At 43.1% G+C, this 12,104-nt stretch overlaps 1 protein-coding gene across 2 annotated transcripts in view; it reads left to right on the top strand.

The window, feature by feature from the left end:
• PTPRB (protein tyrosine phosphatase receptor type B) overlaps window positions 1-12,104 on the top strand; it is a 118,319-nt gene that overhangs the window by 76,703 nt on the left and 29,512 nt on the right. For both annotated transcript variants that reach the window (XM_022571539.3, XM_022571540.3), the window contains 4 exons: window positions 1,784-2,062; window positions 2,577-2,726; window positions 4,938-5,181; window positions 11,344-11,450. In XM_022571539.3, coding sequence (XP_022427247.2) covers window positions 1,784-2,062; window positions 2,577-2,726; window positions 4,938-5,181; window positions 11,344-11,450 — 780 coding nt within the window. The remainder of the gene's footprint in view (window positions 1-1,783; window positions 2,063-2,576; window positions 2,727-4,937; window positions 5,182-11,343; window positions 11,451-12,104) is intronic.

The raw sequence follows: 12,104 nt of genomic DNA, 5'->3' as shown, positions 1-12,104 counted from the left end.
TCTCACAAACACACTCCAGCCATGCTGAACAGCTTGCACTGCTCCACCAGCCACCTTCCCACTCCTCCCAGCACCACCCTTGGTGCCCAGGTTCATGGTTTTCTCTGCCTAAAATGCCCCTCTCCCAGTATCTAGGCGAGGTGTCATCTCTGCCAGAAAGGCTTTGCTAACTCCTGCCCACCGCTAACGCCGGAAGCAGAAAGTTGTCTGTCACTTCACACAGCATCCTCTTCCCCATTTCTTCTGGTACATTCTCTTTTCTACCTTGTATTATGACTGGTTTGGACTCATCTCCCTTCCTAGAGGTTACAGCTAATATCTTGTTCACTTCTGTACTGTTCACAGTCTCTAGAAGGGCACATCATACACAGTAGGTACTTGTTTCTTAGTGAATGGAAATGTAACCTGAGTCTTGGAAAACAGGCAGGATTTAGAGGTGAAAAGGAGGAGAGAGAAGGAACTGAGGGAAGAGATCAAAGCAAATTTCCATATTATACTTTGTGTAAATTATCAGAATTATGGATTAGGCAGGATGTTTTCAAAGAATTTCTCCAAAGCTGAAAAAGGAGGTGTCTTTGGGTCTCAGCTGTGACTTGGTTTGAAGGGAGCTCAAAAGATTAACACGCAATTAATGTTTGAAAAGACACAATTATTGTCTGCCTCAAAGGCCAATTCTTCCTCTATCCTGAAAAATCCTCGGCTTGATTTTTTTTCCCTAAATCATCCTCATCTAACCTGCTGTGACTTAGCTTACATTTATAGACCTTGATATGAAACAGGAATTCGCTCAGGAGCACGCAGATGCCGAGTGTTTGGTGAGGACAGTGACTCCTGTAACAAAGCACGTGTCGGGGAAGGGGGGTCGTGCTCCAAACCAGAGCAACAGGTGCTGCCGCTGGGAGGGCCAAGTAGGTCTACACATAGTTCCCAGAAGAGCATATATAACGGGGTAACCTACACGGTTTGGTTGTTAACTTGCACGGTCACGTGACTGCTTTTCTTTCAGACTCATGGTTGTGTCACTCACAGGAACAAATAAAATCAGCTGCCATTCAAGTCCCTACTGAGTCAGGCACTCTGTCAGGCAGAAGAAAGTGAACGACCATAAGCACAGGGGGATGAAACAGGGGGATGGAAGAGTCTGGCATCTGTGGGGAATCACAGCAGTTCAGTCCCTGGGGCATGGCGTGTGAGCAGGGAGGGGCAGGCAAAAAATGGAAGACAGGGACAGAAGCCAGATGCAGAGGGTAAAAACGTCAGCAATGCCATTTCTTTCCTCATTTTAAGAACTAACATTTATTGAGCAGTTAGCGCGCCAGCCACTGTGCTGGGTGGCTGTGCATGTTTCAGCTCATTGAGTCGTTACAGTAACCATAGGAAGTAGGTATTCTTAATTTCCCCACTTTACAGATAGGGCACAGATGTGTTAAATCACTTGCCCACGAGTGAGTCGCTGGCAAACAGAATTTAAATTCAGGCAGATCAAGCTGCACCTCTCGGCTACTCTGCCCCACCTTCTATCTGACTTCTGCCACTTGATTTCAGTGCCCACGCGTTTCCAGTCACAATGGCACCCGGTGATTTTTCTAAAGGGACAGAATTTTAATGTTTAGTGTTTCTCAAAGCGGAGTCTCATAGGCAGAAATCCCCTTGGACATCTATGAAAGACAATTCACACGAAGATTGAGAATTATTTATTTAGGTCTCTGAGCTACTTGGAGCCAAAGGAGCTAAAAGGATGTCTCACAGAGTTGTGAAAAGTGTCTCTTCCTGTCTCCTTTAGAGCCAGACAAGATACAGAATCTGCATTGCCGTCCTCAGAACTCCACGGCCATCGCCTGTTCTTGGATCCCTCCCGATTCTGACTTTGATGGGTACAGCATCGAGTGCCGGAAAATGGACACTCAAGAAGTTGAGTTCTCCAGAAAGTTGGAGAAAGAAAAATCTCTGGTTAACATCATGATGCTAGTGCCCCATAAGAGATACCTGGTGTCCATCAAGGTGCAGTCAGCCGGCATGAGCAGTGAGGTGGTCGAAGACAGCACCATCACCATGATAGACCGTAAGTGTCCCTGGAGGCGCACCCAGGGCGTGTGCCTTGCTCCGTGGTATCCACCACCCCTGTTCACGTGCATACGGCTCACCCACATTAGTGTGTCTTGTCACTTGAAGAGGATCTGAAAGGCTCTGGGAAGTAGAAACATTTCTCTGTGTAACACATCCTGGCAGCAAACAAGTTAAATGATCTTAAAGAACCTGAATGAGTTAGTATTTAAATACATCTCTTTGCCTGACACAGTTAGAGCCATAATGGAGCTTTTAAGCAGTTTGATGCTACAACTCCAGGAAATCCTGCTGAGGAGCTGCCTCTTTCATTATGTTTAATGTGCTACTGGCAAATCACTTCCTCTGCCTGCTTCCCTTCAGGAGAGGAGGAGGTTTTCTTGATTCCAAGCATTACACACACACACACACACAGTCTGATGTAGGTGAGTAGAGATCTTCATTTCACTGATAGTTTATATGTAAAAGCATAGTTGTGACCCTTCTTGGTCCCCTCCCCACCCTTCTTCCAGGCCCTCCTCCTCCACCTCCACATATTCGGGTGAATAAAAAGGATGTGCTAATTAGCAAATCTTCCATCAACTTTACTTTCAACTGCAGCTGGTTCAGCGACACCAATGGAGCTGTGAAATACTTCACAGTGGTGGTGAGAGAGGCTGACGGTAAGTGATCACGAATTAACTCTGCTGTAAGACACAGGATTACTTTCCCAAAAGTCACTGTGGGAGCTCCTTTTGTGACAAGTTTTTAAAAGAAGAAAACTGAATTTTTATGTCATTTCATTTTCTCTCTGCTGGATGCAGGGAGATGTAACAGAAAACTGCTCAAAGGTTCTTTCCGCAATAAAGCCTATTATCTGCTGGGTTTAATTATTAAATGGGTGAGTAACATTAACAGCAACTACATCAGTAATAACAGTAACCATCATTTCTTGAGCCCGTACTATGTGCCAGGCACTGTTGGAAGTGCATGGCATGTACTGACTCATTCAGTCTTCTTTGCTACTTATTCAGTCCCGTTCGGCTCCCTTGTTCTGCCATTAAGCAGCTATATGCTTCATCTGCCTTCCCCCCTTCCTGTCTCAATACCTGCACCAATCATACACTCCCAAACCACCCACCAATTCACAAAAATATTCAAAAGCTTAAAAGAGGGGAAAAAATCATCATGAAGAGCATTCCTCCTTTCTCTACTGAATTTTCAATAATATGTTTCATTATCTAGTCCACTAAATTATTCAGTGTTACCCAATTCTTATGGATCAGGCAAATACTAGGTAATTCTTATAGTAACATTCCATACAGCCACCCGGTATGATCTTTAGAGCTTATTACATCAGCATTTATGAAATCATCTACAGGAGTGCTGTATCTGGGGACACACATGTCCATATGTGTATTTGCCACTGAGGTCTTGTGTGTTATTTCTCCAAAACAGATGTCTGTGTCTGGAATGACATTAATATATTCTACATGTCTTATATTTTTCAAAATTGTTTAAGGTGCTGCACTGGAGTTTCTTAAGCATCCCAGACTATTTTGACTATTTTAACCCATTTGTGGGCAGTGGGAGGCTTTAAACCTGCCATGACAAATGTTGGAGCTAAACAGTATTTCGTTCTCACTGTGTATTTTTACATTTTATTTAATTGTACTAGAGCTGGTTATGCATAATTAATTCAATAATTTCAAGGGTCAGTGCTGCATTCCAAGTTTCCTCACACATCCTAATTGGAGATAAATAGGTGAACTGTAGAGAGACTTTAAATTTAAGTAGGCTGCCCTGAAGACAGTGTTTTCCTACCTGAATATAAGGCAGTAGCTGAAAAAAAGTAATACCCCAGAATTCAGCCTCGTGTGTTCCAGCCACGTGGGTTTCAATTATTGATGTCCATGGAGATGGGCTGTGCTCCCCCTGGTGGTCTAAGATAACAAGCCATCTCACATAAGTGTCATTTAGAGCATATATACTCTTCCTAAAGGCAACCTTCCTTTTAATTACTGCCAACAGGATAATATTTCTAAGATCCATTCATTTTTGAGCAAATTTTATTAAACAATAAAAGTTTAATAAATTGAGATTGAGTCCAGGACACAAAGAAGCCCCACAGTACCACTCCTTAAAGTTCACTGTAAATGGTATCCAATCTCTATAATATTTTCCTTCCTAATTATGCTTTCCTCCAGCCAACATCAAAATGAGTTTGCAGTGCCAAAACACACAGCAGGCTGGGTGGACAGGGGAAGAGTTCTGGGAAGTGTTCTGCATGAGGGACCAAATTTAAGCCAGGATTAAGCTGTACTCAAGATAACAGAGCAGGACACAGAGCAATTATCAGACTGGGCACGGCACGGGGAGCGTGCCTATGAGGCGACTGCTCTGGCCTCAGACCTGATTCCTCTTATCTCTTCCCCATTTCCCAGGTCATAGGGATCTCCTTATTCGCTCAGCTACAATGGTTATTGGCAAGGTAGAGACCTTTTTGAGTGGCTTGACTCTCACAGTGGGGAGTGTCCAACTTTCTGGAGTTACGGGACACATTATCATTTGATGCATGAGCCACCCTCTCGTTCACACATATTTTCTTTCCTAGAAAAATGATAGTGTGTGTGTCCGTGTGTGTGTCGGTGTAGATGAACATGCGTATATAAAATTTTGTATATACACTATTTATTTTTAATTTTTACTTATTTTAGAAAAAGTGAATTAAATTAATTTCATTGGGAGAATTTCATAGCATCCTTTGAGATCACAGATTCTGCACTCCAGGGATGACTAGAGATAGTGGGTGAGGAGGTAACCTCAGAAACCTGGTTAGAAATGACTGAAGTCACAAGAAAGTCAGTGCTTCACTGTGGGTTTTCTCCCTCCAGGCAGTGATGAGCTGAAGCCAGAACAGCAGCACCCTCTGCCCTCCTACCTGGCATACAGGCACAATGCCTCCATTCGGGTGTACCAGACTGATTATTTTGCCAGCAAATGTGCGGAAAGTCCTGACAGCAACTCTAAGAGTTTTAACATTAAGCTTGGTGCAGAGATGGAGAGCCTGGGTGGAAAATGTGATCCCAATCAGCAAAAATTTTGTGACGGACCGCTGAAGCCACGCACGGCCTACAGGTTAGATGTATTACCGTCATTTTGCTAGAAGGGACGTGCTCCATCACTGGGTACTCAGCTGTCTGGGCCTCTGATGCACACGAGCTCCTGTAGATTAATAAACTGCGTTACAAGAGTGCTCTACATTTTACTAGGTAATTTATAAAAGTTGTGTTCCTGCCTGCATTCACAGGTAATGTGTAAAGAAGGCTTTCGCATTGTGCAAAAGCTCCAATTCGTTATGTGAAGAATTGAAGGTTCTTAATAGATTGTCCTTTCTCCTAAAACTTCTCTAGTATGAATCAGACAATTTACTTACTATGTTAACAATTGTGAAAATGTCCAAATAGAAAGATTGAGTTCAGGGAGACTCAAGACATATGAGGTTTTATCTTCCACTTTTAGTGAGGACTGGAATTTACCTTCTAAGGCGTAAAAGACGAAAGTGCTCTTTGGTCCACATAGAACCCTTGAAGGGAAAGGCCCCTGAATGAGTGGAAGCACCCTCTCCTCCCAGTAAGATGACAGATGAAAAGGAGCAGCTCTTTGGTTTGGCCCCAGGGAGCACTACTACAGCCAACAGGCCCTTCCATCTGTCGGAATTGTCTGTGCCCTTCATCTACACTATGCTCCCCGAAAGCAGGTATAAGTATACACAGCCTCCCAAACCAGGATCCCTAAGAGATAGAGAACCTAGGCTTCCATCTTGGATATAAGGCCACAGGCATCCAAGATTAATACTTCTGCAGACGATGTGCCTTCTCTGTTGGGTGTTGGCAGAGCTGAATCCAGCCAGTATGGCAGTCAGTCAGGTTCTCTATGGGCCAGTGTCCATTCTGGTTGGCAGTGTCCAGGTCTTATTAACTCTTGCATATTTTGAGTATCACCCCTGAATTTCAGCAGAAACTTTTCTGCCAGCTCCAAAAGGAGACAGTGACACGGCATCATGTCATTCTTAGCCCCTCCCTTGCATCAACAAAGGCAGGCCAACAGTTTCCCTAAAACAGAGGACTCACTTTGAGCAGGGACTCTGTATAGCTACCTCTGCCCAGGACTCACCACAAAAGTGCTACTGCCACACAGCCAAGGTTGGCACCTCCAAAGTAAACACACACAAACTTATGAGTGATATTTGCTTGAGGAAAAGGCCATAGGAGCCTACCTGAAGGAGATGAGATCTCAGACAGAGCAAAGGAGAAATATAAAAGAGATCAGAACGCCGGGATCCTTTAGTTCCTATTAGAATCAAGAGATGCCTCAGCTCCTTGGTCACTTGGGCTCCAGGAAATTTGAGGAAAAGTCTCCTAAGGGCTATTTTCTCTTTGTGGGTTGGAAAGTTGAGGCTGTTTTTGTTTGTTTTCTGGTTTGCTTTTTGAAAGAGAAGGAGAGAAGATGACTCATTACTATGTTTAAGAAAGAGAACAAGGGGCTTCCCTGGTGGCGCAGTGGTTGAGAGTCCACCTGCCGATGCAGGGGACACGGGTTCGTGCCCCGGTCCAGGAAGATCCCACATGCCACGGAGCGGCTAGGCCCGTGAGCCATGGCCGCTGAGCCTGCGCGTCCGGAGCCTGTGCTCCGCAATGGGAGAGGCCACAACAGTGAGAGGCCCGCATACTGCAAAAAAAAAAAAGAGAACAAGAAGCTAGAGAGAGTTCATGTGTGGACCAGGCCCCCAGTCTCCCAGCACACTCCTTCCTGTCCATAACAGCAGCCAAGGTCCTAGGAAGAGGGCCTGCAATTGGAGTTCCAGCACTGCCACTTTTCAGCTGTGTAACCTTGTAAATGGCCTTTCAGTTCTAATTCTCACTTTCCTCATCTGCAAAACATCACAGGACTGTCCTGGGGAGTCGTGTAGATGACAGATCAAACCTAGCCATGTCCCTTCTAGATTAAGGTCTTTCAGTGTTTGCCATTCATTTCCAGGAGCAAGTGAAGATTCCAGAGCAGGGCACACAAAGCCCCTGCCTCCTCCCTCCTGCCTGCCCCGCCAGCTTTGTCTCCCACCATTTGCCCCAAGTACACTCTGCCCTTTTGCTTTGCCCTGTTCCTCTGAGTTCCCTTAAATCTGGCTCTCTTAGACCCCTGAGCCTTTGCACATCCTTTTCACTCTATTTGGGATGCCCTCCACTCTCCCGTCTGACTGGTGAATTGCTTCATACACTTTAAAAGCCAGCTCAATCTGCAACTAGCCCGCGCCACCCCTGTTAACCCACAGCTGGGCAGTAGGGCCCTCAGCTACATTTCCACAGCACCCAGTCTCTACACCCCTCTAATCCTCCAGTTAGCAGTGGTTTTTAGCCCTTTGTTTAATAGCCTACCCTCTTCACTAGGCTTCAAGAGCTCACAGTCCAATAGGGGAGACAGACATGACATCGGTCACAAAACAATATGGCAAGTACTGGGCACAAAAGAGACGCCATTAAGTGTTTATGAACAAACAAGGAAATGAGCCAAGATGCTCTATGAAGAGTTACACATTCTTATTATAGCTTAATCACCTCCTGCCGTACTAATTTGTTTTCTAGGACACAGCTTTCCTCTATTTCTCCACATTTCGTTCACTCCTGTGAACAGCATGCCACGCAGATAATGCTTGATACGAGCACAGAGAACCGCATGCTGAGTGACCCCCCGTGTGGTAGCTGCTGAACCCAGGCTCTGTGCAGGCAGAATTCTGCCTGTCTCACGACGATAATCACCATGGTGACCCTCAATGCTCTCAGGCATCTTTTTCTTCAGAGAGAATAGGTAGACAGGAAGGAACATGGAAAAAGAAAAATTAGGATTGAAAAGAAATGAGAAATGCTAGGTTTAGCTGATACGCAAGTTTATTATGTCAACGAATGTATAATGTGTTTCCGTTCATTGTTGGGTTCCTACTATCCGGGTATATAATTAGCGTTGTTCCATATGGGAAGAGAATGGGTGGATCATGATGGGTGAGAAGCAGTTTGGTGGTTGGGGAAGTGCTGATCTGTTTTTGTTTCTATTCTAAATAGAATAGCATTGTGACCACGATCAGGTTTCAGCTTCTCTTGACCTCATTTTCCTCAAATGAAGGAAATTGAACCACATGATCTGTAACTTTGTGCTATAGAATTCTGATTCTGGACACATTTAAGTTGAAAAACTTACTATCAGATATCAGTTCATTAAAATAATCTTATATACATAAACAGAAGACATGTCTGTAAAATATGGGCAGAAATGTTGAAGGACATAAGAGGGGTATAGGTAAATAAATGCTATGAAGTTTCAAAAGGCTTCCTGAAGGAGGTATCATTTTGGCTGGGTGCTGAAAAGTAGGGAAGAATTTGAAACTATGGAGATAGAGGCAAGAGGAGATTCACAGTGCAGAGGCAGAAATACACAGATTGTTTAGAGAAGAGCAAATACTCCCATTTGAAAGTGGGGGTCGTGTAGAGGGGTAGTGGGGAAGACAAAAGCAGGAAGATAGGATGGGACAGGATTCTGAATAGGTGCTAATTGCTGGGCTAGGAAATGTGGTTGTGGTGTCCATTACTGGAAGGGTTTAAGGGCAGAGTTCCTGTGGACCTGCTAGTTTTAAGCCAAGCCTACAGTAAGTCATTATCTCCTTCCAGGGTTCCTAAAGGCCCTTATTCATCTGGATCCATTTTGTACTTTGCGTTTGCACTTATGAATCCCAGAATTCCAGAGCAGGACCTGTCAAGGTTGTTATACCCAATGCTTTTATTTTCACAGTTGAGAAAACTGAGGCATAAAGAACTTTGGGAACCATTCACCTAATCAGTGACAGTGAGAGCTAGACCTCAAACCCTATGCTTCCTAGCCCAGGCCCTTTTTGCCACCCCTCCAACAGAAGTCACTGCTGTTAAACCAAAACTAAGCCAAGAGGAAATAAGAGAAAGAGATTTGGACTACGAGTCAGAAAGTACTGAGTTTGGTTTTCTTTTACCAGCTTTCTCTATGATCTTGAGTGAGAAATGGAATCTCCCCAAGCTTCAGGTTCCAAATCTCTGAAATAATATCATAACCTTCTTATATTGGAGAGGTTGGAGATGGTCAAATAGAATCATATTTATAAAAGTTCTTCACACTTACAAATCACTATACAAATAAAAGAAACTTTTTAACATCTTTGTTGGAGTATAATTGCTTTACGATGGTGTGTTAGATTCTGCTGCATAACGAAGTGAATCAGCTATACATATACATATATCCCCATATCCCCTCCCTCTTGCGTCTCCCTCCCACCCTCCCTATCCCACCCCTCTAGGTGGTCACAAAGCACCAAGCTGATCTCCCTGTGCTATGCGGCTGCTTCCCACTAGCTATCTATTTTACATTTGGTAGTGTATATATGTCCATGCCACTCTCTCACTTCGTCCCAGCTTACTCTTCCCTCTCCCCATGTTCTCAAGTCCATTCTCTATGTCTGCATCTTTATTCCTGTCCTGCCCCTAGGTTCTTCAGAACCTTTTTTTTTTTTTTAGGTTCCGTATATATGTGTTAGCATACAGTATTTCTTTTTCTCTTTCTGACTTACTTCACTTTGTAGGACAGTCTCTAGGTCCATCCACCTCACTACAAATAACTCAATTTCAATTCTTTTTATGGCTGAGTAATATTCCATTGTACATATGTGCCACATCTTCTTTATCCATTCATCTGTTGATGGGCATTTAGGTTGCTTCCACGTCCTGGCTATTGTAAATAGTGCTGCAATGAACGTTGTGGTACATGTCTCTTTTTGACTTATGGTTTTCTCAGGGTATATGCCCAGTAGTGGATTGCTGGGTCATATGGTAGTTGTATTCTTAGTTTTTTAAGGAACCTTCATACTGTTCTCCATAGTGACTGTATCAATCTACATTCCTACCAACAGTGCAAAAGGGTTCCCTTTTCTCCACACCCTCTCCAGCATTTACTGTTTGTAGGTTTTTTGATGATGGGCATTCAGACTGGTGTGAGGTGATACCTCACTGAAGTTTTGATTTGCATTTCCCTAATGATTAGAGATGTCGAGCATCCTTTCATGTGTTTGTTGGCAATCTGTATATCTTCTCTGGAGAAGTGTCTATTTAGGTCTTCTGCCATTTTTGGATTGGGTTGTTTGTTTTTCTGATATTGAGCTGCATGAGCTGCTTGTATATTTTGGAGATTAATCCTTTGACAGTTCCTTCGTTTGCAAATATTTTCTCCCATTCTGAGGGTCGTAAAAGAAACTCTTTTCATGGGAGAGACTCCTTTCAATGTCCAAAGGTATAATACATTAGCAACACACACCAACTCCTCCCCTCCCACTTAATGTGTGTTGACTGCTTGTTACCCTTTGGGGACATTGTACAATACCTCCATCAACAGTCTGTTATTCCTGAAGTACAACTTTTGACTTGGAAGGTTTCTTTTAGAGATGGAAATTATAGATGTGATTGATCAGTATCAGCTTGAAGATGATACCTGAACCTGGGCATGAGTGAGAAGGAGAGGGCAAAAGGTCAGAACAATTTGTCCTGGCTGGTACTAATGTCGGTACTACTTCAGCATATTACAGGATGTGCCCAGATACTTTTGGGTTGAGCAAATCTAGATTTTTTTTTTAAGGAAAAAAGAATCGTCCATTACTTTTCCTAAGATTTAAATTAACCCTAGAAAAAGTTTTCCCATATAAACTGATCCTCATACTCTCAGTAAACCTATAGTCTAGGAAACTTCAGGATAGAACAGACTGAAGAGGTCACCCAAGCCAATCTATAACTTAGTGCAGGGCTGCTGTCCTACAGATTCCCTGAGAGCTGGTTCTCCAGTCTCTGCTTACACACCCTCAATGACTGGAAGCTCACTACCTATGCGGCAGCTCATACTCTAGATGTTAGAAAGTGATTTTTTGTTCCCATATCGCCCTATGACTTCAGCCTACTAAGCTTAGTTTTACATTCAAGAATGTAAACCTCGAGGTGATAGGGACTTATTCTTTGCCGTATATCCAGCTCCTGGACAGGTACTGGCACACAGTAGGGGCTCAATAAATATTTGATGAATAAATGAATGAATGCATGAATGCACGAACCCAGGGCTATCTGATTTCATAATTCATACCCTACCCTACATACATATTGACCAGGTGACCACCCTGTTTCTCCTTGACCCTACTGTGGTGAGTCACTAATTTGTACTTAAATAAATTGGTTTTCTTTTCAGAATCAGCATTCGGGCTTTTACCCAGCTATTTGATGAGGACCTGAAGGAATTCACAAAGCCACTCTATTCAGACACATTTTTCTCTTTGCCCATCACCACTGAGTCAGGTAAGGCTAACCTTTCCATCGACTTTACATAGTCTGCCAAACACCATGTCACCTACAAGAGCCTCTAGTGGGGAGATCTGGGGACTTGGCTGATGGTGGTAAGGGGAACATTTATTTTTGCTTGGATTTTAATCTTTATATGATCATGGATTGATGTGGATTAGAGGAATTTCACAACTTCTGTAGCAGAATGGACTGAAAGGGGATTAATCGTGTAAAGAAGTTAGAAAGAAATACCAGATTTTTTTCCTATTAAACATGAATTTTTTAAAAAACCATTCAAATCAAGAGCTTGCACAGGCCAAAACAGAAGTAGGTACAAAAGGCTTTCAAGTCGTTAGTGGGAATGTGTATATGAAATGTATACATAGAAATGCATAGGAAAAAAAGACTAGAAGGAAAAAACACCAAAGTATTAATGATGAATATCTCAGAGTAGTGGGATTACAGGTGACTTTTTCCTTTTGTTTATTATACGTTGCTTTTACATGATACAAAATGTTAACTTGGCTTTACATAAATTTATGTTAGAGGGAAAGCCTGAGTAATAATAGTAGCTAATTTTACTTTTCATCCTGTGGAGCAGCAGTTTTAAGCATTGTGCTTAGAATATACCTGATCCTCACTACCACCTTTTGAGGTAGATCCTATTAT

This window comes from Delphinapterus leucas, chromosome 11 (genome assembly GCF_059928025.1).
Source record: "Delphinapterus leucas isolate spDelLeu-1000000601 "Yukka" chromosome 11, BTC_Dleu_Yukka2, whole genome shotgun sequence".
In the NCBI taxonomy this organism is placed as follows: Eukaryota; Metazoa; Chordata; class Mammalia; order Artiodactyla; family Monodontidae; genus Delphinapterus; species Delphinapterus leucas.
The sequence above is the reverse complement of the archived record's forward strand: the minus strand, read 5'-3'. Positions and strand labels throughout refer to the sequence as shown.